The following is a 27,942-nucleotide window of genomic DNA, read 5'->3' as shown; positions in this document are numbered from 1 at the left end:
TCTCGATTACACCTCACTTCTCCGCTCCTCGAACTCGACTGTAGGCCGCCGCCTTTTTTTTCCTTTTTTCACCCCCCCCGATATTTTCATACATTGACGTTCATCGTTGTCGCCTTTGTGTGCATCCTCCTCCCTTCACCCCCCCCCTCCTCCCGTCACCCCTTACTTCACTCTGTATTTTCTTTTTTTCTCTCCACGTCTCCTTTTTTGATATATAGAGCCGTTGATCTTTTTTTTTGTTTCTCTCTCTCTCAGCGTGCAGACGAACGTGAGAGTGGCGTATAAGACGCCACGACACACATCGACACCTCAACTGGCCTATCCGATATGCAATCTCCCTGTTTGCTTGTGTGACCCTGAGCGGATGAATGTGTGTGTGTTGGGGGGGGGGGGGCACACACATACACGCACAGAACGGTGATCGGGGTGGCGCAGAGAGTGGTACGGTGTGCTATCCAATGGATACAGTGCGTGTCCCCATGTGAGGAGTCGTCAGTCTAGGGCTAATATGGCATGTCAGGGGTATGTGGCGATGCTCTACCGTTGTCAAGCCTGTCGCGTTTCCTAGGGCACTTCCCCTCCTCTTCTCTCTGCGGGTTGTGGAGTCCGACAACTGCTTGATCGTTGGCGAGTTGGAAAAGAAAATGCACGCGTCTCTGGTACTCTGCCCCCTCCTCACCTCTTCCCCTCCCCGAGATTAGTGAAGTCGTCCCAAAGCAACCCCACCCAAGATGGGCAAATTCGGGCACTGTACGCACTTGCTGCCATGATGTATTGCATCCAAACAAAACATCAATAGCTCAGGAGAGTACTCTTGAGTGACAAAGAAAGCGTGAGGAACCCCCCCCCCCCCCCCACACACACACACATTCAAGCCTCAAGGCGCACATGTCAGCTGGGTACGCGGCCTCTTGTGCATCCTTCTGGGTGGGCTCATGAGGCAAATATGTTGTATGCGCGAAGAGAACACCAGAGCTACGCCATCTCTTGGACTGCACAAGTTCGGTGTAACATGAGTGGGCGAAGGGCTTTCGTGCGACACAAGTAAACTAAGAGACCCAATAGAGCCCTGGCCCGGGGGTTGGCCAGACTCTTCTCCATGTCTGTTCGGCATCCACCCTCGAACACTACCCCCCCCCAAGGGCAGCCGTTTTGCATCAACGGATTTATCCCATATCAAGCCCCCATCGGGCGGGGGCCTCGCAGCGCGTATCGCAGAAATGGAGGAGAAAAGGAAAACAAAATGTCTGTCACGTCGTTTAAGCTTGGTGGCAGGACGGCTCGTCCTGAATTATCAAAGTGTAGCCGCCGTGTAAATAGCGGGTTCGGCGAACTGTCACCATGTGCGTACGCATGCGTGGACCTCTTCGAGGTATAATGGCGTACTCAAGGGGAAACAACACGATCAGAGATCACTTTCTTATTCTCACAACACACACACGCATATGTATACATGTGTATACATATTTCACTGTCTCTTTTTCCATCCGGGGCTGCGTCTTGATCCACATCCGTTTAGTTTATGTGCATGAACGGCATCATATTCGTGAACGGCCGCACACACACACACACATATACACGACATATTATAGGAGTTGAACCCAGCACTACCACCCTTCACATTCCCAAGCGCACCCTGCTTCATCGTTCCTTGAATCCCCCTCCCTCCCCCCCCAAAAAAAAAAATGCCACCGGCGTCCAATTTGCCTGGGGGTGAAAAGGAGCAGTTGCATCGTAGGTTTTCTGCCGCCGCCACTGCACTCGCCGATCTGTACCGCGAGTCATCCAACTCCTACGAAGCAGGCTACCGCGATGCGCTCCTCTTTGTGCAGCGCTACCTGCAGGGTAGCTCTACTATCACCGAGCGCGGGTCTTACTCCTCCCCGACCTTCTCCACCTACGAGACCGTCAGCACACAGCACATGACACAGTTTTTGCAGAATACAATTGCGGCTCGTCGTGAGCGCATGGCGGCAGTTCGCGGCACTCACTCGTTGCGTCGACGCAGGCGCGAGAATGAGCAGGGGAACAGTGGATTCGGGTACACTGGAGTCTCGGGGGAGAACGAGGATGCTACGGATAACGAAGACGAATATGAGGAGGGGCTGAGCCTCACACCGCAGTCGTCTCCGGCAGTGGCCACAGAGCCTCCAGCTTGCTTGACATCGCTTGTAGAAACAGCAGTAGCGGGCACCACCCCTCGTAATATCTCGTCAACCACTCTCTCACTAACGACTAGAACGACGCCTGTTTTGAATCATGAGATGGAGCACGTAATACACGTTGGGGATCCTGTGCCTGCTCGGTTGTTCCACCAGCCGTGCCGTCAGAGGCCTCGCCTGGAGCGGGTGCATGGTCATCTCACTCTGAGTTCAGTCAATGACTATACCCCATCCACCCAACTCCGCATTGGTAGACAAAGTTGAGGGAGGCGATTGGGATATTTTCTACAGGGGAACCGGCCTACCATACACACACACACACACACACACACACGTTGACGGCGGACTCTCGCGTCTGCTCCAAAATTCAGATGGGCTTATCTTGTTGTTTTCTCATACATCCCCCCCCTCCCCCTCCCCCATGTCCTCCCTGTTTTTCACCCTGAACAGTGTCACCTCGCTTGCTCTACCGTCGCTCTGTTTTTTTGGTAGTTTACAGGTGTGGGGGTTTTTGGGTGTTGATCGTGTACCCTCTGTATCCGCACAGCAATGGTAGCAGCGCCTTCTGCTCCGCTACTACCGTTGCTGCTGCTGCTGCTGCTACTCTGTGTGTGTGTGTGTGTCTCCACGTCTGGTGTGTGTTGCATCAGGTATTCCTCTGGGAGATTTTTGCTTCGTGTCCGTTCCAGTGACAACGCGTGGGCACATTTTTTTCTTAGTTGTGTGGATGTGCGTATGCCAGGAGAGTTGTAGGCTCCCCCTTTAAAAAAAAAATATTAGTTTTGTATTCGCGTGTGCGTGGTGCCACCCGACGTATGCGTTTGAGTTCCGTACGTCTCTTTTCCCCGGCTTGTCCAGCAGACCGACACACGCGTGGTGAGAGACGCAGCAGGCAGGCATGCGATAAACCAGTGCGGGCGACATTCGTCTGGGCAAGACACCCCTCCCCCCCTCACCCCCCACCACACACATCCCTCCGCCGTCAAGCACCACGTACACACTCCCGCTTCATAGGTTGTCCTCTCCGCAGCTCCCAGCATGCCAGTCGCCGGGCAGCGGCCTCCCTTGGGGAGAGGGGAGGGGTCTTCAGACTGCCACACACCAGCAGGCACTAAGAGCCAGGCACGATAACCTCGAGTCACGCTGAGACTTTTACTGTCGCATGGATGGCGCACTGACGACGTCTTCACTGTTACAGGTCGATTCGACGCCACGCCATCGAGGCCGTGACAGTGAGCAAACTGAGCGATTCGCCCGTCCGACTCACCGACGCCGTAGTGACTCGATGCTCTCCCTGCCAGAAGCGGGTCGGCATTGGCAGCGGAATGGGAGAGCTGGAGGAGTGGGGGAGGCGGTGGTGCTGCTGGCGGTGGGTGAGAGGGGGCGGAGCTGTTTGGCTTTTCCCACCTAGCAAGTGGTGAGCCGCTATTATTCTACGCGGAACCGCCCATTCAAGGGTTCAGGGACAGGAGCAAACGTAGACGGCATATACGCGTGTGTGTGTGTGTGTGTGTGTGTGCATGCGAGAAACGGGTGATGCGCCTCCCCTCCGCCTCCCCCCCTCTCCCCTCTCACTGCTGCTCGTTGGATTTATGCGCCATTTATTCTCAGCAGTGAAACGTGCTCGATTTTTGCTTTCCGGCAGGAGAGAACGCCATGGCACGCACTGTGTGCGTTCTTAGAGTCTTCTGACTCATAAAATGTACAAACACCTGCGATGTTGTCGCCCTCTTTCTTTCGTTCTTCTCAGGTGCCACAACAGCCACCAGCGCCTCTCAACCCTTCCCCCCTCTCCTCCCCAAAGCTGTCGAGCATCACCTGCACAGCTCAACACCCCTCCAAAAGAAAAGAACGAAAGAACTTTGAAGGTCCTCACCTCGCGCGGTGATGTCTGATCAATCACCCGCACCTCTTCAGGCAGGACGGTTGAAAAAGGAGGATCTCAACTACGAGGGTCGTGTGCGGGCCGAGAAGCACAAGGATGAACTTCTCGGGGACTACACTGACTACCTGGCAGCACATCCAGAGATCACACCACTTCTCCATGACATCATGCAGCATGTTTTAGTCATGAAACCAGATCGCCCACTGGAGGCCATGCGTGAGTTTGTGCGGATGCGCTTCTCGAGTTAGAGCGTAGAAGGCATGACGCTTTGTGATGGGCCAGTGGAGGTGAGAGCGACCTCCACACGTTTCTGTTTGCCGCTTCAGGTAACGCGCTTCAGCTCATCACCGACTCCCACTCCCACACTTTGCCTTCGCCTCATGGATCCTGCACCATTGTCCCCTTGCTGTGTTCGCCCACATGTATAGACCGCACGGGCGTTCACATCGTGTACTCTATGCCACGCCCGGGGCCGTCAGCGCCAACCGAGGAGCGACGATCCACAAAAAATAATATATACCTTTAATGGGGTCTCCCCCCCTCCTCACTCTCTCTCTCTCGCCTTGAACCCTTTCCTTGGGGGTGGGTTGAATGAGCCCACTTACCTGACACGGAATACGCAACGCCCTCTCCCCACCGTCCTCCATCTCTCCCTCCCTTTTTTCTTTGCATTCTTTGTGCCTCTGTCGCTCACATTCCACACGGGACATAGTTTTATCCGTTACCCAGACGGTCTCGACCGGTTTCGCATTTTGTCTTTACATATATATATATATTTATATATATATATATACATATATTTGCTGCTGCTGTTGTTGCTCGGTTTTTTGTTTAGCTCGATCACGTTGTCTTCTACGGGTCCGATGTTTGGTGCCACTGCGCCTTCTCCGGGATTTGGCGCCCAGGGCGCCGGCTTCGGTAAGACGCCCACGCCTTTTGCCTCTACTACCTTAACTAGCACTAACACCATCGCACCCCCTGGCGGTGGCTTCAAACCCACCACAGGCACTTCTGTAGCGACCGGTGCTCCGGGCTTCGGAGCGGCAGCCGGCGTCGGCACTGGTGGCTTCGGCGCAAAGACAAGTGCTGGTTTTGGCGCTAGTGCGACCACCGGCTTCGGGGCACCGGCGACGGCAACTACTGGCTTCGGGGCACCGGCGACGGGAACTACCGGCTTCGGGGCACCGGCGACGGCAACTACTGGCTTCGGGGCACCGGCGACGGGAACTACTGGCTTCGGGGCACCGGCGACGGGAACTACCGGCTTCGGGGCACCGGCAATGGGGGCCGCCGGCGGCTGGGCCATGCCGCAAGCTCCTGTGCTGCCACAGCAACCGACTGTGACGCTGCAGGACTTCACGCGACAGAGTGCTCTTGCCAACTATCTCGTGAAGCTGGACGAGTCCTACAACGCGCTTCATCCCAACTGTCACTTCAGGGCATTCGTGTACAACATCTGCGCCGCAGGCCAGGTGATGGACGCGATTCAGAAAGAGCGCTACACGGCCTACCTGAATGGTGGTGGGTGCGGTGATGAGGCCTACATGCAAGCCCTCCAGAAGAACCCGGACCCAGATCGTCTCTACCCTTCCCCGGTTCACTTCTCCCAGGAGCTCTTGCGGCGCACTGAGAAGCAGAGGGCCGCTGTGACTGTCTTGCAGACAAAGGTGGCAGAGCTGCTGCAGGATGTCGACGCGGTGGCAGCCATGGACGCCGCGAACGCTCGGCGCCAGCGCGAGGTGGAGCAAGAGGAGGTGATGTTGCGGCACCGATGGTACTTGCTTCTGTGCAAGATGGAGCTGCTTCGTCGCCACGGCAGCTCGTACGGCGAGGAGAGCCTGCTGAACAGCCGCGTCGAGCAGCTTCGCCAACTTTTGCGAGCACCTGGTCGCTTCGGTCAGTTGCTTGGAGAGCTTCGGCCTTTTGTAACGGAGCAGGCCTCGCGTGTAGCAATCGCCACGCAAAAAACGGCAAACAGGTCGGAAGCACGCCAGCAGCAGAAGCAGCAACAGCAGAGCCACCTCGCCGGTGGCGCACAGTCAGCGTGTCGAAACGCTGATGATCAGCCGCTTCTTCGCTCTGAGGTGGATCCGTACCTCATGAGGGATTGGATCCAGTTTGCCAAGCAGATGCAGGACGGGATCGAAACACTGGATGAACTCCTCAGGACAGATCTGAAGGAGATGCGGGCGATCCGCAGCCGTGTGGAGGCCGCATAGGTGTGTGGGGAAGGCACGGAGAGTGAAGGAGGATACAAGGCTTTAAATGTGTGCAGCTACGGTACATCTCTTGTGTCATATTGCTGTACCGAAAAAGTCGTTTAAGAGAGTGCAGAGTCAGTGTGGCACATGTAAAACTATAAAGGAGCGGATGCGCCTTCCTCCCACACGCGAACTGACGTCGCTGGCCACTCCACCCCCCCCCCCCCCGCCGCCTCGGCCCCTGTTTGATCGTGGGCTTTTTTGATGAACAAAGGGGGTGAGTTATCGCTTGTCGCTTTTTCGTAGATGTCATGTTCTGCAGTCTCTCCATACACCCCCAAAGCGCTCATGTGCCTTTTCCCTCCCCCATTCCACAAAACTAAAATCCCATCGTTTTTTTGTGTGTCTTCTTGTGTTTTTGGTCGGCGCCTTCGTTGTTATCCTCACACATCGTACGACTGTTAGCTTATATACCTCTGCTTATCGTTACAGGCGGCCCTCTCTTTGCGTCTCCCCAGTTGACACGGTGCTCTGCGGGGGTCGCAGTGGACAATGGCGGACGGGGTTTGGCGCAACTTTCGTTTTTTTGACAACGAGCCCCTTGCGGCCGACTCCGCCTTGGCAGAGATCAGCGTAGTGTGCACGTGCTTGACCCCGACTTCGCTTGTTGTAGGCGACTGCGAAGGTCAGGTATTCTTTCTCGACCGTCATTCCGCATCAACGACCGCCTCGCCGGGAGGCACGTGGTTCTTTCAGGCTTACGCAGGCCCGGTCACCCATATTCGCTACTGCGCCCTGCGTAACACCCTCATCACTATCGGCAACGACGATGCGATCAGCAACACGATTCTGAGAGTTTGGGATCTTGACCACCTCGCGGCGCTATACCGTGGCCTTGTGGACCCTCGCCCAACTACGGTGACTACGCCGGTTCCAGGGGCTGCAGCAACCGATGCCTCTCTCCGATGGCGGCCGCCATGCCAGGAACACCGCCTTCTACCCACTGGAAAAGGGGTGAGCGGCGGCGCTGCGAGTGCACTCTCATCTGGTGAAGAGGCCCCACTCGTGACAATTCTACTCGATGAGTCAAAGCAGCTGCGGCACCACTTCAAACTGTCCTCCGCCGCAGTAAGTACTTCAGCTTCTTCTCCCTCAGACAGCCTCACCGCCGCCGGGGCCTCGTCGCGTGCAGGGGGAGATGGGAGCGGTAGAGGTGGCGGCACCCTCTCCTGCGGATCCATTCGCTCTGCCGTCGTGAGCTTTGACGTAGCGCTTGATCTGTCGTGCGCCGCCGTCGGTCTCGTCACATGCGATTGTGTTGTTCTGAAGGGCGATCTAGCAAAGGGGCGGTCGGTGCGAGTGCTGACAATCCGAAGCGGTCTGGCCAAAGGTCCTCTCACATTTGTCGGACTACCCGGCACGCAGTTCGTGACGCTGTTGGAGAATCAAAGTGCTGGCGACGAAAACTACGCCGCCGGCGTCGGCGGTATCCGTGCCTTTTCTTTCCTGACGGGCGGCGTCCGTACACCGACAAGCTCAGCGGGCGTAGTTAAGGTCGACGAGAGCGCTGTAGAGGCAACGGTGGGGGAGGTACAGGTGCTCTACACAGTCTATCAAGACGTAGTCACGTGTTGGGCCTTGCGAGCAAACGGCAACTGGTCCGAATACCCTTGCCCCACACCAAGTGGTGGTGCCCCGCGCTTTGGAGCGGCGTTAACGCCACAGGGCGAGTTGCTCGTGCTGTGGAGACAGCCTGCGACACATACCGCGACTGGCAGTCGAATTGTGCGGATCGGCCCCGCTACTCCGGCTTCCGGTGCTCCCGTACTGTATGACCCAAGAGCGAAGTCATCGGTGCACACCATCGACGTCGACCATGTGCCGGGCCGCTGTTTCCTCTACACGTACCGACAGTACCTCGCTCTTCTGGTGCAGCACGATGGAAAACCGGAGCTGTTCCAGCTTCAGTGTTTTGACCTCACCTACCACATCCGTGGTCTGATTCGCCCTCAGGAGATGTACACCAATTGTGCCACGCTGCTGGCGGATGGAACAGACATTCTGGTGCTGTTTCTCGACCCGACGGTGCGCTCGGAGCACCTCCGGTTGCGCGGTGTGCGGTTGCGTGAGGTCGACACGCACAAGAAGCTTGAGCTTCTCTTCAGCAAGGAGTGTTACGGGATTGCACAGCAGCTGGCACACACAATGGAAGGGGCCGACCCGACGCTGCAGCTGCGCATTCGCAAGCGCTACGGCGACTATCTCTACGCCAAGGGCAAGTTCGACGACGCCATGACTCAATACATGGACACCATCGGACACCTGGAGTCGTCCTACGTCATTCGGCGGTACATGGGCAGCGCACACATGAGCCAACTCATTCGTTACTTGGAGGAGCTGCACAATCAACGGCACAGCACGCACACCAACGTGGCACATACAACGCTGTTGCTCATGTGCTACATCAAGAACAGGGATGAAAAACGGCTCAACGCATTCATTCACCGCCAAGATGTGCGCTTTGAACCGAAAAACGCCATCGAGGTGTGTCGGACAGGCGGGTACGCCGAGGCGGCGCTGTACATTGCGGACCGCTACGCCGCCGTGTACGACTGCGCATACATTCGCCTGTACGACATGCACGATCCCCTCGAGACGCTGTCGTATGTGCGCACCCTGGGGATCGATGAGGCAGAGTCGATTTGCGCGCAGCTCGGCAGGGAGCTTCTCCACGCGGCACCGCGAGCCACAACAGAGCTGCTGATGGAGTTGTGTGTGCACTGGAGGGGGCCTGGACGGCGTCTAGTGGACGCGTCTGCTCTCCCCGCGGTTATACCTGCTGCCGCTCCTTTCTCAGCTGGCGTGGGATGCGCGATTGGTGATGGGCCGCGGCATCCCCACCGCGCGAACGCGTCTGCATTCCTGCATATCTTCGTAGACGCGCCAGTGTGCCTGATGCACTTTCTTCGAGCGGTGGTGGAAAGCGGTGTTCTGGATGAGGATAACGTGGGACCGGTGCCAATCCCGGCGGCTGTGGAGAGTAAGGCAGCCACGCCGTCCTCCTCACCGGCACCAACCTCTCAGACAACAGTGTCGAGCACACACGCGGTGCTCTATAACACACTCTTAGAGCTTTACATGACTAGTGATCTGAAGAACGATCTTCGGCTTGTTCCCCAAACAGTAGCCGCCTATGACAGTGTTGGCGACACGCCTCCTCGCATCACAACACGTGCAGGCGGTCTCGCCAGCTCCACCTCGACTGCCGAGTTTCCATCGGAGCCGTACAAGCGTCGGCTGGAACAGGCGCTGACGTTTCTGGAGGCGTACAAGGGTCTCTACGACCCTTACCTAGCGCTGAGCCACGCACACCAGCACAACTTCCAGGACGGCATCTTGTACCTCCTTCGCTTCCTGGGACTTCCAGGTGAGATCCAAGTCTACTACAGCGCCAAACTAGACGACTCCAACGCCACCCCTGCCGAGAGGCATGAGGCCACCATGAAACTCTTCCAGGCCTGTAAGGAAAGCTCACCATCCAAGAGCAGCACATCCGCCATGTGGATGACGCTGCTCTCGCAGCTGGTGCGCAGTACCAAGACGGAGTGGCTTGACATTGTAAATGTGTTGGACTACATTGAAGCTCATGACGCTCTTCCGCCAGTGGTGGTGCTGGAGATATTGAGAAACAGCCCTCAGTGCACCCTCGACCTGCGCACTGTCCGGAGTTACTGTCAGCGGTGCCTCTTGAAGCAGGCGCGTCAGGTACAGGAGGTGTCGATGCAGACGTCTAAGAGACTCAGCGAGATTGAGCGAATCAAGAGGGAGGTCGTCGCCCTGCAGTCCTCAGCTGTCATCTTTCAATCCACAGCCTGCGCACACTGCCACCAAACGCTTGAAACCCCGACGGTGTATTTTATGTGCAAGCACGCTTTCCATCACCGCTGTCTCTATACACCGACGGAGTGCAACATATGCGGCGTGGCCCATCGCCGGCAGATTGCGGCCATCAGGGAGGCGAGTCAGCGGGACATGCAATGGCAAAACCCTCGAAGCTTCACGGCGCAGTTCTTCCAGGACGTGGAGGGCGGTCAGTGCGCGCAGGAAAAGGGGGCTGGGGCAAACGTAGACTCCAACCTGAGTCCCCCACAGGATGGCTTCTGTGCGCTCACTGATTACGTTGCCCGCGGTGTCCTTGGCACATCGCCGCCGTACAAGGACGTGGATCCCTTCAGCTATCAACCACCCGCGCCGCCACTCACTGCTGAGGGTCTTCAGCGTGGGGCGGTGAAGGCAGCTGCCACGGTGGTGTTTGACATTTGGTAGACGGAGACAGTGACGTGTACACGTGTGTTGTGCGCCTTGATACGATGGCTGACTCTCCGGCAAGTCTAACGGATCTGACGAGAGAAGATGTCAGCGCAGTAATGACCCAGGGAGCGATGAGCGATGGATAGTGAAGAGAGAGGTGGTCCAAAAAAATGCAAGCACACTCACTCACACAAAACAAAAAGAAACATGACTTCACGGCAGAACGGTGCCGTGCACCAGCTGCTGTTCTGCACGGGTGTGGGGGTGGTCGTATTAATATATATATATATATTGCCGTGGTGGTGGTGGTGTTCCTTGGGTATTCTCGGCGTGGCTTACCTCCCCGTTTTTTTCGGGGGGAGGGGGCTGGTGGGACATTTCCCCTACCCACCTCCTCTCCACTGCTCCTTGGCGATGTCCCGCATCTTTCCTTGTTGTGTTCTTGGCGGCAGGACCCCCAACACGGGCCCCCTTTACGTACGAAACTCCTATGGCCTCCTCTGCTGCTGCTGCTGCCACCGCCATGGCTGATATCTGAGGTCTTGTCGCTCATACCATCACAGCAGCTGTGTCGCCTATTCCCCTGCCCCCTGCCCCCCCCCCCCTTTGTCTCTCTCTTTCGCATAGTGGCCGTGACATGCCTCCGGTCCGCAAAACACACACACACACACACACACACCGCACACACACTCTGTTGCCTGGGACAGTGCAACTCTGCTCTCGCCGTATTCGCTCAAATTTCTAATTCTTGCCGTCCCCCTACACTCGATCTCGAATGTCCCTTCGACATGTGACGCGCCTGCCCGATGGCACAGCGGTTCCAGCGCTCGGTCAGGGTACGTGGAGGATGGGTGACAATCCCGAGAGACGTGCCAGCGAAGTGGCGGCGCTGCGGGCCGGTATTGCAGCTGGCATGACGCTGATCGATACCGCCGAGATGTACGGCAATGGCCGCTCCGAGCGACTCGTGGCGGAAGCCATCAAAGAAACGCCACGCGATAAACTCTTCATTGTCTCGAAGGTGCTGCCCAGCAATGCATCGCGGTCAAGGATATTTCGCAGCTGCTATGCTTCCCTCCGCAACATCGGTACTGACTACCTGGACCTGTACCTCCTGCACTGGCGTGGCGACGTTCCACTGTCCGAAGCCGTGTCCTGCATGGAGGAGTTGGTCCAAAGCGGGAAAATCCGCCGATGGGGCGTCTCGAACTTCGATGTGAGTGACATGAAGGAACTGTGGCGTGTCCCCAGTGGCAAGAAGTGTGCTGTGAATCAGGTGCTGTACCACCTCGGCTCCCGCGGGATCGAGTATGACCTCATTCCCTGGCACGCGCAACACAATGTGCCAGTGATGGCCTACTGCCCTATAGCCCAGGCTGGGGAACTCAAGCCGGCGCTCTACACCAGCAACGCTGTCCAGAATGTCGCGGCTCGCCACAGCGCGACCGTCACGCAAGTGTTACTCGCCTTTGTCCTGCACAGCGGCCAAGTCATGGCGATTCCCCGCTCTGGCAGCCCTGCGCATACAATGGAGAACGCGGCGGCAGATGACATTGAGCTTACAGACGTGGACATGGCGGAGTTGAACGCTGCGTTTCCCGCCCCCACGCACAAGACATGCCTGGATGTTGTATAACGAAAATGTGGCATCCAGTGCCGTCCTGCTCCATACGCGGTATTGCTTGCCTCTACATCCATGCACACTGTGCCTCGATGTCGTTGCCTCCCCCCCCCCTCAAAAAAAAAAGAAAGAGCATGAAGATCTGCCCCCGATGCGTGGCCGTGAATGATTCCATTCGACCCGATTCGGGCTCTCGTCTGTCTGCTTCAAAGTTGTCTGCTGTTGCTTTTCCGAGAGGAGGAGTGGTGTTTTCTTCCGCCTTTGTAGAGAGTACTCGTACCACGTGAAGAATCTGTACAGCGTTCTGCTGTGGCTGCCTAGCAGCTAATAACCGCAACAACAACAAAAAAAGAGCTGACGGAGTGTCTTCAACACGGCGAGCCCGGGCGGCTTGCGGATGTCCTGCAGCACTGCGGGTATTTTCTTTATTCTGCCTGACTTCGACTCCATTAAGGCGCTGAGACGTGATGCTTCTGTACGGCCTGCCAACACTCAATCTGGGGGGGGGTGTCGACAAGGGTGAGGTGAGCGATCTCCTCCATTCGTAACACTTTGACTCTTTCGTGGTCATTTCCCGTCTCCTCGATCTCCCCTCCCCCGTGTTCTCCCCTTTCCTTCCTCCCTCCCCCTGCCTCCCTCCACAACTTGCCGTGTCTGTGTTTCGCACTACTCATCGTGGCCCCCCATGGGCTCTTGACGCCCCCCTCCCCCCCCACTACTACTACTACCGCCAATGCGTTTACTGCGCGGACGCACGTATGCCCTCGCCCAGTGCGCATAGTGCACAAAAATCGTGGCAGCGCATCTCGCGTTGTCTTACATCGAAACTTAGAAGTGACACCCAAATCGACGGGGGTGTTGTGTGACTCTCAGAGACGATTTGTGTGGGGTCTTTCCTGAAGTCTACGTTTGGCCGCTCCTCTTTTTTTCCCCCTTCGATCCCCCCTCTCTATTAGAAAGCCTCCATCGCGTTTGACGCACGTTTCGATGGGTAAGAAGAAGCATGCAAGTGGTCTGGAGACGATTCCAGAGTTGAGATTTGTGCAGGGCGGTCTCCTCAACATGATCCTCTTCAATGGGGCAAATGAGATTCAGAAGATTGCGGTGGACAGCCCTGCCTTTCTCGAGGATAAGCGGGTGGTGCGTAGCACCAACATGGACCAAGTGACCTTCTCCAAGAACATCATCTTCAAAGTCACCCTCGACTTTGCCGAAGCAATGCCGTGCATACCCGATATAGCAGTGCGCGAGACGACCGATTGGATGCTGCTCAGCTGCGCTGGCACACATGCGTACTATTCGACAGTGGACCAGCGCCTCGTTTTGCAGCAGTGCAAGGCATCTCTGCAGAGCAACATCCCCGAGTTGGAGTTTCCTGTCTCTTTGACACTCCGGTTTGATGATGACGAATGGTTGGTAGAGCGCGTCACGCGCTAAGCTGGGAGCACTTGTGCATCCATGCGGTAGTTGACCTTAGCGCCGCGCCCATGTGCTTCCTCTGTGGACGTGGTTTCTGTATTGCACTTCACACGCTGTCTTTCGATTCTTTTTTTCTCTCGCGAGTTGGCATTGACCTCTGCTCTGCTCTGAGCGCACCACAAGCACGAAGGTATATATTTCACTAATGTACACAAGAGTCATCCGTGTATAACGCGTACACGCTGCGCTGCTCCTCTAAACTCGCCGCCCCCCCTTCTCCCCCCTCTCCCCCTATCCACACTCCCTCTGCCTCTCTCCCTTGTCCTCCTCTTTCCCCTGTGTTGCCCCGCCCCCTGCAAATGGCATATAATGTGTTGGTGGTTGGAACACTTTTCCTCATGTATGCAGCTGTGCTGGTGCGTTCTGACTTACACCACAAGACGGATCGCAACGTGCGCATCTCTCCATGTGATCTAGCTTCTCTTCTGCTTTCTGTTACTCACCGTTTTTGGCGTTCAACGGGGCCTCACCTTCCCTTCCTCCCTTCCCCCAGCCCCCTCTCGACCAGCTGACCGCGTGACGGCAGTAGTTTCCACCAGCGAGCTCACTCAAGTCCCCACGGACGTTTTAAAGGTGCGGGGCCGTCGCGTGTCTGTGTCAACATTTACTTTTAGGCTCCGTACGCTTACATATCTTCCCTGTAACTCCTCTCATCATTCATCCATAACCATGGATGCCGCCCCTGCCATGCCGGTACAGCGATCACCGCAGGTGCGAAAGCGCTCCCGCGAAGAAAGAAACGCATTGCCGCAGGAGGGCAGCAACGACAGCGTCCCTGCAATCTTCTCAAATGAGCAGTCTGCGAACAGGTCGATTGCCATGGAGCCTGTTGACGTGGATCAGCCGGAGACAAACACCCTGAACTCGGCCGTAGGCGCTCCAGAGACGCGATCACGCGGGCTCTCTGCCGTGGGACCAGGCTCCACCTCACCCTCTGCCGCCTCTCGCAGCTGCCCTGAAATCATCCATAACTGCCAGCCAAGTACAGCCACACCGACCCTGTCATCGTCCTCAGCTTCTGCAGAGGCACGCCGCTTCAAGCAGCCCACCCTCGCCGCCTACGGCATGGTCAGCGATGCAATCGCGCTCAAGAAAGAGATTAGCGACCGCGACAGTCATATTGAGGACCTCAATCGCGAGGTGGAGGGGCTGCGTGCGGAGGTGGGGCGGCGCGATGATCAAATAAACTTTATGGATGACCAATGCTCTCACTACCAAAAGAAGCTGGCGCACTTTCAGTCAGTCATGCGTCAGGAAATGCTGAGCGCAGCCCAGAAAGATCGCTCGGAAGCGCGGCGCGTCCTTTATCAGAAGCATTTTGAACTCGGTCAAACCGCGACGTGGCACAGCAACGGCCAGACGGTGTGGATGGAAGGCGACCGGGTGCGCGCGCTCTTCCTGAAGTTGGCAGACCTAACGCAAAAGCGTGAGGAGGTGGAGGCACTCAAGAAGGCCGCCCAGAGCAGCGTGAAGCACCTCGCCCGCCAGGAGCGCGAGCGGGAGGACTCTGGCGCCGGCCCGGAGATGCAGGAGGCACTGATGGCTGCCCAGCTCGAGTATCAGCTGCGTGCCTCCGAGCACACCGCGCTTACCAACGCAATCGCTGACATCAAATCAAAGCAGTCAGAGATAGAGTACGAGAAGAAGGCCTTCGTAAAAGAGATGCGACGGGTGAATGATGAGGACACATCCGAGTTCTTGGCCACGCCCACCATTGGCGAGGAGGACCGCTACGTTCTCATGCATCTTCTAGGCAAGGGTGGGTTTTCCGAGGTGTGGAAGGCGTTCGACCTCGTCGAAGGCCGCTATGTGGCGTGTAAAATACACCACATTCAGCGAGAATGGCCGGCGCATACACGTACACACTACCTTCGGCATGCGCAGCGGGAGCTCGACATTATGCGTGCCCTCGATCATCCGCACCTGACGCATCTTTACGACGTCTTCCCACGCGGTGATCACACGTTCATCTCCGTGATGGAGTATAGCAACGGTATGGACCTTGACACCTATCTAAAACGCTACCGTACCTTCAAGGAGGCAGACGCACGACTTGTGTTACTCCAGATCGTGGATGTGCTGCGCTACCTCGCCTCCCTAGAGAGTCCTATCATCCACTACGATCTGAAGCCGGCCAACATTCTCCTCCACCGAGACGATCCGACTATTCTCGATATCAAGATTACGGACTTTGGTCTTTCCAAGATCATTGGCACCACTCGCGAAGGCCCTAGCGACAACCCATCCATTGAGCTCACCTCACAGGGCACCGGCACGTATTGGTATCTGCCACCCGAGTGCTTCGAGACCACCTCTACACCACGCATCAGCAATAAAGTCGATATTTGGTCTGTTGGGGTTATTTTTTACCAGATGCTGTTCGGCAAGCGACCATTCGCAGAAGGAGAGTCCCAGCGCCGTATATGGCAGGAAAAGCTCATCGTTCAATCCGCGCGCACGCTGCACTTCCCAGATACACCCAAGGTGAGTGAAGAGGCAAAAGACGTCATACGCAGTTGCCTGGCGTTCAACGAACGCGAGCGATGTGACGTGTTTCAACTGAGTCAAGACCCGTACCTGTTTCGCACGAGCCGCCGCTCCGCTAATAAGACGAAGAGCGTCGTTCCTTCTAGTGGTGGGAATTCGATTATACCGCCGATGCCACTCCCCACCGACGCAGCAGCACCGATATCATAGATGCTCTCTTTGCGGCTGTAATTCACCGCCCTGGTACGACCTGCCATCACCCCTCGCTGGTTCACGTACGTCTTTGTTTTCTGAGAGAAGAAAAACCAGGGCAACATAGAACAAGGGGGTAAAAAAAAAACGAGAAGGGGGGTTGACGTGTACACACGTCGGTGCAGTGGCTGAGTCCCATCCAGATTAGGGGGAGAGGGAGGGGGGGATACGTCCAAGGGTCCACCCCCACCTCCACGCACATGTGACCCTCCCCTTTTTCGTCTTTGATCCCCCCTTCACCTGTCTACTCGTGCTCTTCCGCTCAGCGCCATCATCTGCCAGGCCCCTTAGCGGGGTCACCTCACACTCTCTTTTCCCCTTCCCGTCTCTAGTTGACACCCCGAAGGGAGTGGGGAGGATGGGGGGGGGGAAGCGGTCATTTTTTTTCTTTTTGTGGCCTTTTCGCATTGAAAGAAAAAAGACGGAAAGACAAAATCCCCCTCTTTCTCCTCCCTCCCTCCCCCCTTCCCACACAACGCATCACTCATCTTCTTTGGGTATCGGTGTCCCTGGGCGCTAATCGGTCGTGTAAGCAAGGAGGCGATGGAGTACTTCATGTTTGTTGCTCGTGTGTGTGTGTGTGTGTGTGTGTGTGTTTTCTCCGCGACAGCTGTGTGGCGCACAACTCAACAAATTGCCTGTTGGGTCACCCTAAAGGTCTACCCACTCTCCAACTTCCCCCCTCCCCCTCTACAAACATGCGCGCGTGTCCCTGACGCGGCATGTGTGGCGATATGCATGGATTACTCACGTCCACGGCTGAACTCATCTGCTCATCCCCTGCACTTCTAATCTCACCCGCACTTCATTAGCCCTCTGTCCCTCTCTCTCTATATTTATGTATATCGCGTGCGCCACATACACGCCGTGCCTATCGTAGTCGTGCCCGTGTACTCATGCAGCAGATGGCCCTCGCCTGTAACGTAGCTCGGCGGTCTGTGGCCATCGCTGCCCTCTTCACCCCACGCCGGGCGATCATTAGCGGAGTTGCGAGTAACCTCATTCCACGTGGCATGGCCCAACTGGGTGTGAGAGAGAGCGCAGAGGTGGTGGAGAGACTGGCTGAGGAATATGTGAACATGGATATGGCCACTATGACGGCTTTTCATAAGAAGGCCATGTCAAAGATGCTGCTCCCCAGTGGCGGTGGTACCGAACCAGCCGCACTGAACTACGAGGATCGGCTCCTGCAGGCTATGGGCGGGGGTGGTTCTCTTTGCACATCTGCCCGAGGGGCTGCCGCAGCTCCTCCTGCTGGGGACAGTGACGCCGGGGGCGCAGACCGTGCGGCTCCATCAGGCAAGAAGGCTCCTGAAAAGACAGCGTTCGACGTCGCCCTTAAAAAGTTCCCGGCAGAGAACAAAATCAAGCTGATCAAGGAGCTGCGCTCTGTCTGTGGGCTCTCCATTCAGGAGGCAAAGATGGCGATCGAAAAGTGCCCAGGTGTAATCGCCCGCCAGTTGTCCAAACCCGATGCGGAGAAGCTCGAAGGCTGTATGGTGAAACTCGGGGCCGAGGTGGAGCTGGTGTGAGGGAAGACGTGGGGAGTAGCCGAACTCCCAATGCGCAAAGCGTGCGTCACATCACAGAGGCGCTCCTTTTTTCTCCTCCTCCGAGATGTATTCATCTGCTCATGGAACGGCAGGAAAAGGTTGCATTGTGTTCTACGTCTGTTTTTTTTTGATGGATTCTCCGTTCTCTGGAGTATGTTGACCTTTGGTTCTTACGTCCTATACGGTGCTTCATCCCTTCCCCTCCAGTGAAGCACAAACGCTACGTTCACGGACCGGGTACGCCTACGCACTTGAGTCCCTGGGGCGTAGCCGAGGACTTGACCATGCGCGGCTGCAGATGTGAGTTGCGTATGTGCGTCACTTCCCCCCCCCCTCCCTCTCGTCCTCTCCTTTTTGTTTTTTTTTGCCACTTGTTCACGTATACCTACGCGTTTCCTCTCTCTGTATCCCTTTTTCTTCCCCCTCCCTCCCCGCTGACTGGACCATGCCCACGTGTGCTTTCGTGGGTCGTGGTGGTTGTGCCGTTGCTACTGCTGCTGCTGTTCTTGCGGCGGTCGCGGCCTTTCATCCTTTTTTCTCTACCCACCAACCACACATCGACGCGTGTCATGCACATCCGCAGTGGATGCATCTAAAACGCTCTTTTTTTTAAAAAAAATCCTGCTGCTCGTTAAATCATCTCTCAAACACAAAGCAGGGGAGGTGCACATGTGCCAGCGCTTCACTATCTCCGTCATCTAACAGAATCTCCACACACACACACACACACACACATACAGAGAGAGAGGCAAACGCGCGTCCGTCGCCCTTCGCAGCCATCATGTCCGACAGCCTCCCCGGCGCCTTGTGTATTTTGAGCCTCATCGCTTTTTTTGTCGCTGATTTTTTTTACGCGAAGAAGTTGAATGAACAAAAGAATGCGCACCCGGAACTCGAAGACTGCGCCCCAGCCGCGTCGCCAGACCTCGACACGATTGCTGTGCTCGATTCCCTTACCGCCACCGCGGTCGACCTTTACCACCACGAGCGAGAGCGCCTCACCGGTGTGGCGGCGCCCGCCACCATGCGCGAGTACGCCGAGGTTGACGAGAATGGTACATGCAAGTATCCAGCCGCCAGCACTAGCCCTGGCGACAACACTCGCAGCACAGTGATGCACACAATGGTTGTCGTGTGCAGCGTTGCCGCTCCGATTCTGACGGGTTCTCTAATACTTATGCCCTCTTTCTTCGGGTGGACGCGCTTCAGTGTGCATTCATGGATTGCATACCTCGTTGCTGTCCCAGGCATGGCTGCTGCTGGTTTCTATGCAGTGCGCTCCTATGAACTGACGCAGGTGTTCGACGTCACCAAGACGGAGTGGATCAGCATGATGTGGCTTCGCCTGGATGCCTTTTTTGTTATGTCCGCCGTCGCGTTTCTCGGTGTTGGGGCGTGGGTGGTGGCTGGATGCATGTTGACCACGGCCATGTACCTCGCCCACCGAGTTTTGAAGATGGAGAAGCAGCTGAACCGCGTGCAGCGGAAGACACAGCTGGTTCGCGGTGAGGTGGACGTCACGCGGGTGCTCGTCCCTGGCACGGAGGAGTCGAAGAAGGCGTCTGGGGTTAACGACGGGTACAACGCGCTTTAGTAGTGAAGGACCTTGTCGTGGCGGCGACATCTATAGGTCTATCTATGTTGCGTGCGTCTATGATGTTTCCAGACGTACTTGCTTCTACACTCGTTGCTTTCCGGGCTCCGGTTATGTGAGTTCTGGTGGGTGGGTTGGTGAGGGTGGTGATGGGGAGCACTCTCTGACCTCTCCCCCTCCCCCTCTTTTGCTGTTGTAGGTTTTTTTTTGTCTCCCTTCACTCCTCCTCTCGCCCCCTCTCCTCGCCGGTGCGCAGTGAATACAGTCTCTACAGTGGTTTTAGATGAAAAGACGTACACAGGCAGGCACGCATGTTCTTGTGCACGGCCTGCTCACCATGCGAAAGATGTGCGTGCGTTAGGACACCTGCACAGCTTCGCATTCGAAGCCAATGAGGGGGAAAGGGGGTACTCCTGTCTTTTTTTCTCACGGTGGCAAGCGAGAGCGCCCACCCGCGCATCACCTTCTTCCTTTTCCTCCTTCTCCTTCACCGCACCCTTCGATGTTCTTTGCATTACTGCCTCCATCTACCCCATCTTCTGCCCGACACACAAGGGACATTGTACGCGTGACGTCTGAGGACGTGGGCGTAGGCGCAGGTCAAGAAGAGTCGGCAGCACACACAGGGGGGGGAGGGAGCGCACACAAACGTACCTCCTGAGAAAAAGTTCACGCATACACACGCTCATACCCAACACATACACATTCATTCATAGAAAAGGGGAGAAGAGGGGGAAAGAGGGGGCAAGGTAGCGTAGATCCTTGTCTACAACGCATCTGCCCATACCTGCCGCTCCACACTGCGTTTTCTCCTTCTCCTTCCCCCTCTCCCAGCATACATCTACGGTTTACAGCCTCGGCACACACACACACACATACATACACACACTATTCTCCTCTAAACCCTGGCGATTGAACTACTTTCTGCTGCCACGCCACGTGTATTGTAGCCAGAAGAAAAAAAAAACGGTGCTTGAACGAACGGGACGACGGTTGGCACGGAGTCCCCACCCACCCCACCCCACCCCACCCCCCAAACTTTATTAGAGAGAAATGATGCTTCGGCCAACCCTTGTTAGATGGATAGAAAGCAAAAGATTACGTCCCATCACGAGGAAGGTGGCCCACAGGACGGTGCGCGGCTCATCAGTGAATCACGGCACCTCTCACACTGCTACCGGGGCAGCCTCATCGCCCCTGTACCACACGGGTGACATGGATGACGTCGATGAGCCGAATTCTCATGACATGCTGGACGACGTGACCGACGATCCTTATAGTCTTTCTGTTTCAACCGCACCGCGACACAATCTCCATCCACCGGCGCCGCGATCACGCGCTGCCAACACGTATAGTTGGCCATCCACCGCTGAACTAGAGGCTTCTGACAACGGCACTGTAGAGCACCGCACTAGGCAAAAGACGGAGGGAAAATCAGGGAGTCCCACACGGCGTGTCATTACGACTGCACGACGGCCCCACGGCGCATCCTCTGAGCCTCCCTCTACTGCCCACCACGCACATGCACACCCCGCACATGAGCCTCTCTCTAGCTCCCCGCGCGAGGCTCAGTTCCTGAATCGCGCCAAGGTCGCACCGCACTACAAGGACTCTGGATACGCCGCTGCTGCCGAGGGCCCTGCAGGTGCCAGTATCGATGCCAGCAGCGCCATGGATGAAGCTGCAGTATCTGTTGGCGCCACGGCCACAGCGGCCAAGTCCTCCGATGCCTACCGCTTTCTCCTGCATCACATTGATGCTGAGATCGCTGCGCTGCAGCGCCGTCACGCCTCCGTCACGACACGGCGCCAGTCGATCCAGACGCACCAGACACAGCGCGTCAGAGAGCTGTTTGAGGTGATAGAGAATCCTTGGACACTGCTGCCGACAGAGGTGCAGCCAGCGCTCCCCGCCACAGGGCTAGATGTCTACATCAAGGAGCAGCAAATAGCACGCCGGCAACCGAACCCGTCTCACACACCCTCGGAGGGGCAGGACAAGATGTACGTACTGGCGCTACACAAAAACTACCGGGCGATGCCGGCGGGCCGCAAGCGGTTTTACGAAGAGGCTGCGCGCTACAATGCTGCATTGCGAGAAGAGCTCAAGTATCAGCTCACTCGCGGCTGCTCTCGTTTCGAGGAATTCCTTGACACCGTCAAAGAATGTACGATGGAGATGGCACAGGAGGGGCAGGTGCCGGCGCTGCCCACTACGCGCGCACAAAATCGCTTTCACGCGACACGCAGCGTCGCGCCTAACCACCGTCATACCAACGCGGCAAGGGCCTCGCCCGGTGGCGGTGAAGTCAAGACCACGCGAGGTCGCAGGTCGCACCAGCAGGTGCGATCTCAACTAAGCTCCGCGGCGCAAGAGACATTTGCCGGAGCAGAAGCAGAAGCGGAGGAAGAGGACGCTGACGCTGCCGCCGAGGACGAGGACGAGGCCACCGATGAGGAGGCGGTAGGGGGCGCCGCCAAGGAAGCAGGGCGGGCAGTAAGGCACGGTTCGGCGGGGCTTGGTGGGGGTCGGAGAGCATCCAAGCGCATCAAGAGCGCCGCGAAGAAGGCGCGCGCTAAGGCCGCCGCAGCCCCCACTGGGGCGCGTTCGTTTGTGAGGGAATCGAAGAAACGTCAGGGGGCTCAGACCTCCGCGAAGAATCAACTCATCGCAAAACCGCCGCGGAAAGGGAAGAAGAGTAACTCACCTAACGCTGGCGGCAATGGCGGGGGCGGTAGTAAGAAGACCGCGTCCAGGGTGGTCAGTGGCGTTGGTGTGTCACGATCCATCCCACTTCCCAACCTCGATCACCTCGCTGTCAAGAAGATCAAACAAATGATCACTGCACCGTCTAGCGGTGGGGGTGCAGCGAAAAAGTCCAAGAAGACGTCGACATCCCTAAAGACTGCCGCTGGTTCCAAGAAGAAAAAGGGGAAGTAGACAAATCGCCTCCGCATCGAGGAGGGGGGGGGGAGGGAGGGAGGTAGAGAGAGAGAATAGTCGTTGTGTTGTTTTTTATTGTTGTCGTGTCCCCGTCTCAGGACGGTTCGACGTATAGATATGTCACCACTATTGCGGGGTGGGCGTTCTCCGTCACTATCGTTTGCGTGTGTTTGTCTTTCTCTCTGTGGACACGTGTGTGAGTATATGCGGCGGCGGCGGCGGTGGCCGGGGGGAGGGGAGGGGAAGGAGCGGACCCCGTACCTCTGCCGTGATGTGCGCGGAGCCGATGCAGTAGTGGGGTTCCCGGGGCTGATGGAGGCGCTCACACCCAACATCTCCGCTTTCCCACCAGAGGCGAGGAGTTGATATGCTTCATGAGCTCGCATTCTTCCTCCCCCGATGACTGCCTGTATATATAACTATATGCATGAGAAATACTTTCTCGTCTCGTCTTTTTCTCGAGAGCATCGTGCCCCATCAAGCTGTCCTTAGCGCACCTGCATTTGGGTTTATTGTTGTACATAGCCAATACTTGACTTGTGCGTATTTAGCAGCGACCCCCCCTGACTTCTCGTGTTAATTATTTTGTTCTCGCTCGCTCAACGTCAGAGTATTGCAGAGGGCGGCTTTCGCATTTCTTTTTTGTTGTTGTTTGGATGCGCTGCATCGTGAGGGAGCAGAAACCCCCACGGCAATCATACATGGCGTTCCGGGCCCACCTCGTCTCCCCTGCCCTTCTCACCGCTTCCCCCCCCCCCCTCCGACCTCCGACCTCCCGCTCACCTGTACCCCACTTCCTCCCCTCCCTCCAGGTTTGTATGCTTTTCGGACTGCCATCATGATTGAATTGAAGGTATGCTTCTTAGCAACGATGGGTGTAGACGACATTTACAGCGAAGGAAGGCCAGAAGAAAAAAAAAGGGGGGGACGTTACTCGTGTAAGTGCGCGTGCCGCTTTTGTGTCTGTCTGTGTGTGTGTGTGTGCGTGTGCGTTCCCGTTTCTTTCGTTTTTGACTCGTTGTGATTCAACCAAATGATGGTCTTCTCATAACCGTTCTCGCATGGCACGCACGCGTATTTCCTTCAAGGTGGAACGCCAGGCATACATGGGAGAAACAAACAAACAAACAAAAAAGAGAGTAACCAACAGGGCAGAGCCTACGCAGCGTATCGTACAAAACACATATCTTTGCTGTTCAAGGCATCACACGCATCAGTGAATCCAATGGAAAAAAAAACACTATCAACCAATAAATGTATGTATCACCACGGGTTAGTTGATGAGCTACAAATGAAGGGGGGGAACGCGAGTGACCCAACAGCAGCGTCTGCATGAAAATCATCACTACTGACAGCGGCCTTCCCATCCCCCCACAGAAACAGTCACAGCGTGCACATTTGACAATGATGCGCCTTTACTCGCTTCCCCTGTCACCAATATTTTACGCATTGTGTATGGTCACATTGATGAAGCAAGTATCCGCTTTTCATCCCGTCAGACACGTTTCTCGCCCTTTTAGGCCCGCATCGCCGCGACTGCTCTCCACCGCTCGCCATTCCCTTCCGCCCTCACGTTTACAGAAAGGGTCAACTGTCGATCATCGTCTTTTTTTTTGCTTCTCCCGTTTCGTGCTTCTGCTTCTTCGCTCGTAGTGGTTTATGTATACATATATGTTTTTTTTTCACTCTCTTATCTAATTACCACCACAAAATCAGCTGTGAGGTGCTCACTTCGTTGCTCAGAGTTTGTCGGCAGTTGGCTTGTGCGGCTCTCATTTTGTACTACTCTGTTTTTCTGTGTCACTCTGATACGTTGCCCCGTAACACCGCTCTCTCTCTCTGTGTGTGTCTCTCTCTCTCGTCCAGATACTGTTTTGGTGCGGTTGATGCGCCTCTGCTACTTGCTGCTTACCCGTTGACCCTAAAGTCGGTCGTTCGCCGCCGCTCCTTTTTTTTGGTAGGAAAGTTGAATTCCACTGCTCTGTGTGCTGTTCAGGCTGCTTTTTTTTTCTTGTTGTTCGAGTGACGCCACTCGGATCTGCGATCCCCCCCCCTCTCTCTCTCCCCCTCTGTGCCTCTCATTGTCATAGATTAGCATGAAGTTTATCCCACTGGACAGCTTCAGTGCGCTCAACTCCCTCTTGCAGGGTGTGGAGGCGCAGGGGTGCTGCATCACCATGCGTTTAGAGGCCTACACATGCCGGCACACGAAAGAAGAGCGGCAGATCGCGAACAACATTGCTTTTTATCAGAACAATGTGCCGCGTGCCCCGCCTTTGAGTCCTTTGCCCGGCATGGGCGCGTACGCCAGCATCCCCCCTCAGGAGGCACTGCCGCCGCTCGTGATGGGTGGCAGCGCTGAGTACCAAACCCCCAATTACAACCCCGTGAGCGCTGACGAGATCGATGACAGGCTGGTGTACTTTGTCGCTGTCCTCAACACACTCTACGAATGCGACGGCTACGACTTTTCGGTACTGGGGGAAAACGACTTTGTGTGTTACACGGAGCCGCAGTTCCGCACAGAGGTGTCCAACACGCTGCAGTCTTTGCCAGAGCAGTGCAGCCCAGCGGTGCAGCGCTTCTGGTCCACGCTGGAAGAGGTGGTGGAGAGGGCGAGCAGTGGATGCGAGTACTACGAGTTTCGCTGTCCTTCCTGCGACCCGCTCGCAGACACCACCGTCTACGCCCGCCACTACTTTGTGTACAACCGAAGAAAAAAGGTGCTGGTGCTGCTTGTGGAGTACGGCGAGAGTAATCCTTACCGCGGGGACGACGGACTGCCGCACTCTGGGGTCCAGGGCTCAGCGTGTGACCCAGAGAGCCCCACATACGCCAGTACCCCTGATGTGGGCGAGGAGGGGAGTGCGTACGAAGGCGGCAAGAACAGGGATTTTTACGGTTACTACTAGTGACTCCGTATTTTCTGGTGATGGGTGACAATGCCCATCCCCTGGGGGGGAAGGGAGGGTGCAGACACCACACCATTAAAAGAACAAGAAACTTAGAAGGCGGGCGACTACTCAAGGTCGGCCCTTAGATATGTAGAAGTCACTTGTGCGGACTGCTGTGCCCTCGCAGACGGCCTGCGTTTTTCTTCTTTTTTTCACCGTTCGCCCCCCCCCCCCCCCCCTCTCTTTTTCTCACGCGCTGCGCCTCTTCATTCCTTTGGGGGGTGGGGCTGTGCGCCGGTTGGCGGGTAGGGCTTAGTTCCCCTCCCCCCCCTTTTTCACCACCGCCATCACCACCTCCCAAGTCGCTGCACGCACAGCTACAGGCTAGCAAAACAAAAAGAAAAATACTGACATGGCTGCACACCCGCGGTGCTCGGACGACTTGCGGGGCCGCTCAATCCTCTGCGCATCCGCAGAAATCGGTGGTGTGTCCTTCGCCGCAGACGACGACGAGGAGGGCAGCGTCATCTACCGTATACCCCATGCGGTCCATCCTGAGGCTCCGTTGTGAAAGATGTGCGCCCGTCGGGCAAAGCCTCTCCTTACGAGGTGGATCGGCTCCTGCAAACAGATGATGATTGACCGATAGCCCGTGTTCGCTTCCATTTCGCGCCACACTACCCATCCTTTGAGTCCGTTCTACTCCTCCTTACTCATGTGTAACCCTCCATCATCATCATCTCCATCGTCATTGATCTCCCTTCCCCTCCCCCCTGCCCCCCGTGCCCGTCTCGCTACAGCCGCAACTCGTAATCGCGCTGAGTTACTCGCACACACACAAAAAAAAAACTCCTCTTTTTTTATTTTGGAGGGGTTGGGGCTTATGTGAGTGGGCGCTCAAATCACCGTCATATTGCACAACTGCGCACCCTCTTCTCTAGCCGGACTTCCTCTACAGTAGCGAAGGGCAAAAGAAAAAAAAAGAGAAAGAGAGCGCATGCACCCCACTATCCTGCCACCCCATCTGCTAGCATCGTTTCCTTGATTTTCTTTCCCTATAGCCCCCCCCCCCTTCACTCTTGAGGACCTGATCCCTCTTTCTGCTCTTCCCTCCCTCCCCTCCCCTCCTTTCTCCAAACGACGAAGATGCCTGAGAAGTGCATCACCATCACCGAGGTACAGATTGGCCATGTGCTCGGCAAGGGTGGGTCAACACTCAAAGGCATCCAGGAACGTACCGGAACGAAGCTGGAGATACTGAAAAATGGCCCGCAGGTGAAGATCACCGCTGAAGACGATTCTGGTTTGGCTGCCGCAGAGGCGGAGGTGCGAAGTATCGTGTTTAACCAGGAGAACCCCGACTACGAAGGGCCAGAGGGTGCGCGTCTGCGTAAAAAAGCGAACGAGCTCGGCGACAAACGTTCAAGGCTTTTCGGGGAAGCGACCAAGATGCGAGAGGCTGGTGATCACGAGGGCGCCAAAAAGCTCGTCGCTGAGGGCAAAGAAGCTGGTGAGGCGATGCACGCCCTCCACCAGCAGGCAGCTGCAGCGATTGCCCAGTACAACAACGAGGCTAAAGGAAAAGGGGAGGACTACTTTGACATGCACGGGCTGCGCGAAGAGGAGGCCATGGAGATGCTGAAGGTGCGCATGGCCAGGCTGGAGGCCAAGGAAAAGAATGTGACGACAAATTTTGAGGTAATACCCGGTGCCGGCCACCACTCTGCCCCGGGAGCTCAGAAGCTAAAGGACGCCACCATAAAGCTCTTGAAGTCTAAGGGCTACTCGTACGAAGAGGTCGACGCCGGCACATTGCTGGTGAAGGTCCCCGGTTCCGGCAAGGACCTCTCTTCGGAGCCGAACCACGGCGACATGACGCCGACAAAACTCAACAGCCCTCCGAAGGAGGCGGCAACGACGACGAAGCAAAGGTACATACCCTGCTGCGCGTGCATGTAACTGTACGGAGACACGGCGGCAAGAAGCAGTATCTGTGCCACGCTGCCTCCATTGCGTACAACAGCGTACTGAAGTATACGTCGGTGCTTCCGCTGGGTATTCGCACCCCTGTAATGTGTGCTGGTCTTCCTTGGGGAGGCAGGCAGGCAGGAGGGAGGGAGGGGGCGGAGGTCCATCTGTGTCAACGGACTCTTTAGTTGTGCCTAAAGACGACAGACCGCTAAGAGATTCAGCAAGCGTAGATGTTAACCTCGGGTTTTTTCTCTCGCGCTCAGGTGAGTGCGGCAGCATGTCTTGCGTTTTATTCCCCTCAAGTGTGTGTGTGTGTGTGTGTGTATTACTCAGATTTCTCGACTTTTTACTTTGTGCTTCAGCCCCCTTCTCTTTTTTCATTCCCCTTCGCCTCGTCCACGCCTGTGCGTGTGTAAACCAGCATCACAAAATTTCCTTTATTTTTCTTCTCGATCGTTCTCCGACTCATCTCCATTGTCAGAGGATTCGACGCTCAACGCAGCGTTTTTCTTCTTTTTTTCACCGTTCGCCCCCCCCCTCCTTCTCTCTTTTTCTCACGCGCTGCGCCTCTTCATTCCTTTGGGGGGTG

General features: G+C 56.3%; 11 protein-coding genes across 11 annotated transcripts; all 11 read left to right on the top strand.

The window, feature by feature from the left end:
* Positions 1-1,685: 1,685 nt before the first annotated feature.
* Positions 1,686-2,426, top strand: JKF63_03998 (uncharacterized protein; the record flags this gene model as incomplete). Its single annotated transcript, XM_067899994.1, has 1 exon — positions 1,686-2,426. The coding sequence occupies one exon, from the start codon at positions 1,686-1,688 to the stop codon at positions 2,424-2,426; it is 741 nt and encodes a 246-aa protein (XP_067755200.1).
* Positions 2,427-4,049: 1,623 nt separating this feature from the next.
* Positions 4,050-6,266, top strand: JKF63_03997 (uncharacterized protein; the record flags this gene model as incomplete). Its single annotated transcript, XM_067899993.1, has 2 exons — positions 4,050-4,277; positions 4,887-6,266. The coding sequence occupies 2 exons, from the start codon at positions 4,050-4,052 to the stop codon at positions 6,264-6,266; spliced, it is 1,608 nt and encodes a 535-aa protein (XP_067755199.1).
* Positions 6,267-6,800: 534 nt separating this feature from the next.
* On the top strand, positions 6,801-10,574 carry JKF63_03996 (uncharacterized protein; the record flags this gene model as incomplete). The annotated part of the gene is made up of 1 exon (XM_067899992.1): positions 6,801-10,574. The coding sequence occupies one exon, from the start codon at positions 6,801-6,803 to the stop codon at positions 10,572-10,574; it is 3,774 nt and encodes a 1,257-aa protein (XP_067755198.1).
* A 760-nt stretch (positions 10,575-11,334) lies between these two features.
* JKF63_03995 (uncharacterized protein) lies at positions 11,335-12,195 on the top strand (the record flags this gene model as incomplete). Its single annotated transcript, XM_067899991.1, has 1 exon — positions 11,335-12,195. The coding sequence occupies one exon, from the start codon at positions 11,335-11,337 to the stop codon at positions 12,193-12,195; it is 861 nt and encodes a 286-aa protein (XP_067755197.1).
* A 972-nt stretch (positions 12,196-13,167) lies between these two features.
* JKF63_03994 (uncharacterized protein) lies at positions 13,168-13,617 on the top strand (the record flags this gene model as incomplete). The annotated part of the gene is made up of 1 exon (XM_067899990.1): positions 13,168-13,617. The coding sequence occupies one exon, from the start codon at positions 13,168-13,170 to the stop codon at positions 13,615-13,617; it is 450 nt and encodes a 149-aa protein (XP_067755196.1).
* Positions 13,618-14,328: 711 nt separating this feature from the next.
* Positions 14,329-16,356, top strand: JKF63_03993 (uncharacterized protein; the record flags this gene model as incomplete). Its single annotated transcript, XM_067899989.1, has 1 exon — positions 14,329-16,356. One exon carries the CDS (start codon positions 14,329-14,331, stop codon positions 16,354-16,356), a length of 2,028 nt encoding a protein of 675 aa, XP_067755195.1.
* A 938-nt stretch (positions 16,357-17,294) lies between these two features.
* On the top strand, positions 17,295-17,930 carry JKF63_03992 (uncharacterized protein; the record flags this gene model as incomplete). The annotated part of the gene is made up of 1 exon (XM_067899988.1): positions 17,295-17,930. One exon carries the CDS (start codon positions 17,295-17,297, stop codon positions 17,928-17,930), a length of 636 nt encoding a protein of 211 aa, XP_067755194.1.
* Positions 17,931-18,732: 802 nt separating this feature from the next.
* Positions 18,733-19,545, top strand: JKF63_03991 (uncharacterized protein; the record flags this gene model as incomplete). The annotated part of the gene is made up of 1 exon (XM_067899987.1): positions 18,733-19,545. The coding sequence occupies one exon, from the start codon at positions 18,733-18,735 to the stop codon at positions 19,543-19,545; it is 813 nt and encodes a 270-aa protein (XP_067755193.1).
* A 1,053-nt stretch (positions 19,546-20,598) lies between these two features.
* Positions 20,599-22,485, top strand: JKF63_03990 (uncharacterized protein; the record flags this gene model as incomplete). The annotated part of the gene is made up of 1 exon (XM_067899986.1): positions 20,599-22,485. One exon carries the CDS (start codon positions 20,599-20,601, stop codon positions 22,483-22,485), a length of 1,887 nt encoding a protein of 628 aa, XP_067755192.1.
* A 2,099-nt stretch (positions 22,486-24,584) lies between these two features.
* Positions 24,585-25,400, top strand: JKF63_03989 (uncharacterized protein; the record flags this gene model as incomplete). Its single annotated transcript, XM_067899985.1, has 1 exon — positions 24,585-25,400. The coding sequence occupies one exon, from the start codon at positions 24,585-24,587 to the stop codon at positions 25,398-25,400; it is 816 nt and encodes a 271-aa protein (XP_067755191.1).
* Positions 25,401-26,528: 1,128 nt separating this feature from the next.
* JKF63_03988 (uncharacterized protein) lies at positions 26,529-27,341 on the top strand (the record flags this gene model as incomplete). The annotated part of the gene is made up of 1 exon (XM_067899984.1): positions 26,529-27,341. One exon carries the CDS (start codon positions 26,529-26,531, stop codon positions 27,339-27,341), a length of 813 nt encoding a protein of 270 aa, XP_067755190.1.
* Positions 27,342-27,942: the final 601 nt, after the last annotated feature.

The sequence above is a fragment of the Porcisia hertigi genome, chromosome 31 (assembly GCF_017918235.1).
Source record: "Porcisia hertigi strain C119 chromosome 31, whole genome shotgun sequence".
Taxonomy (NCBI): domain Eukaryota; phylum Euglenozoa; class Kinetoplastea; order Trypanosomatida; family Trypanosomatidae; genus Porcisia; species Porcisia hertigi.
This window is presented reverse-complemented; position numbering and strand designations above follow the sequence as displayed.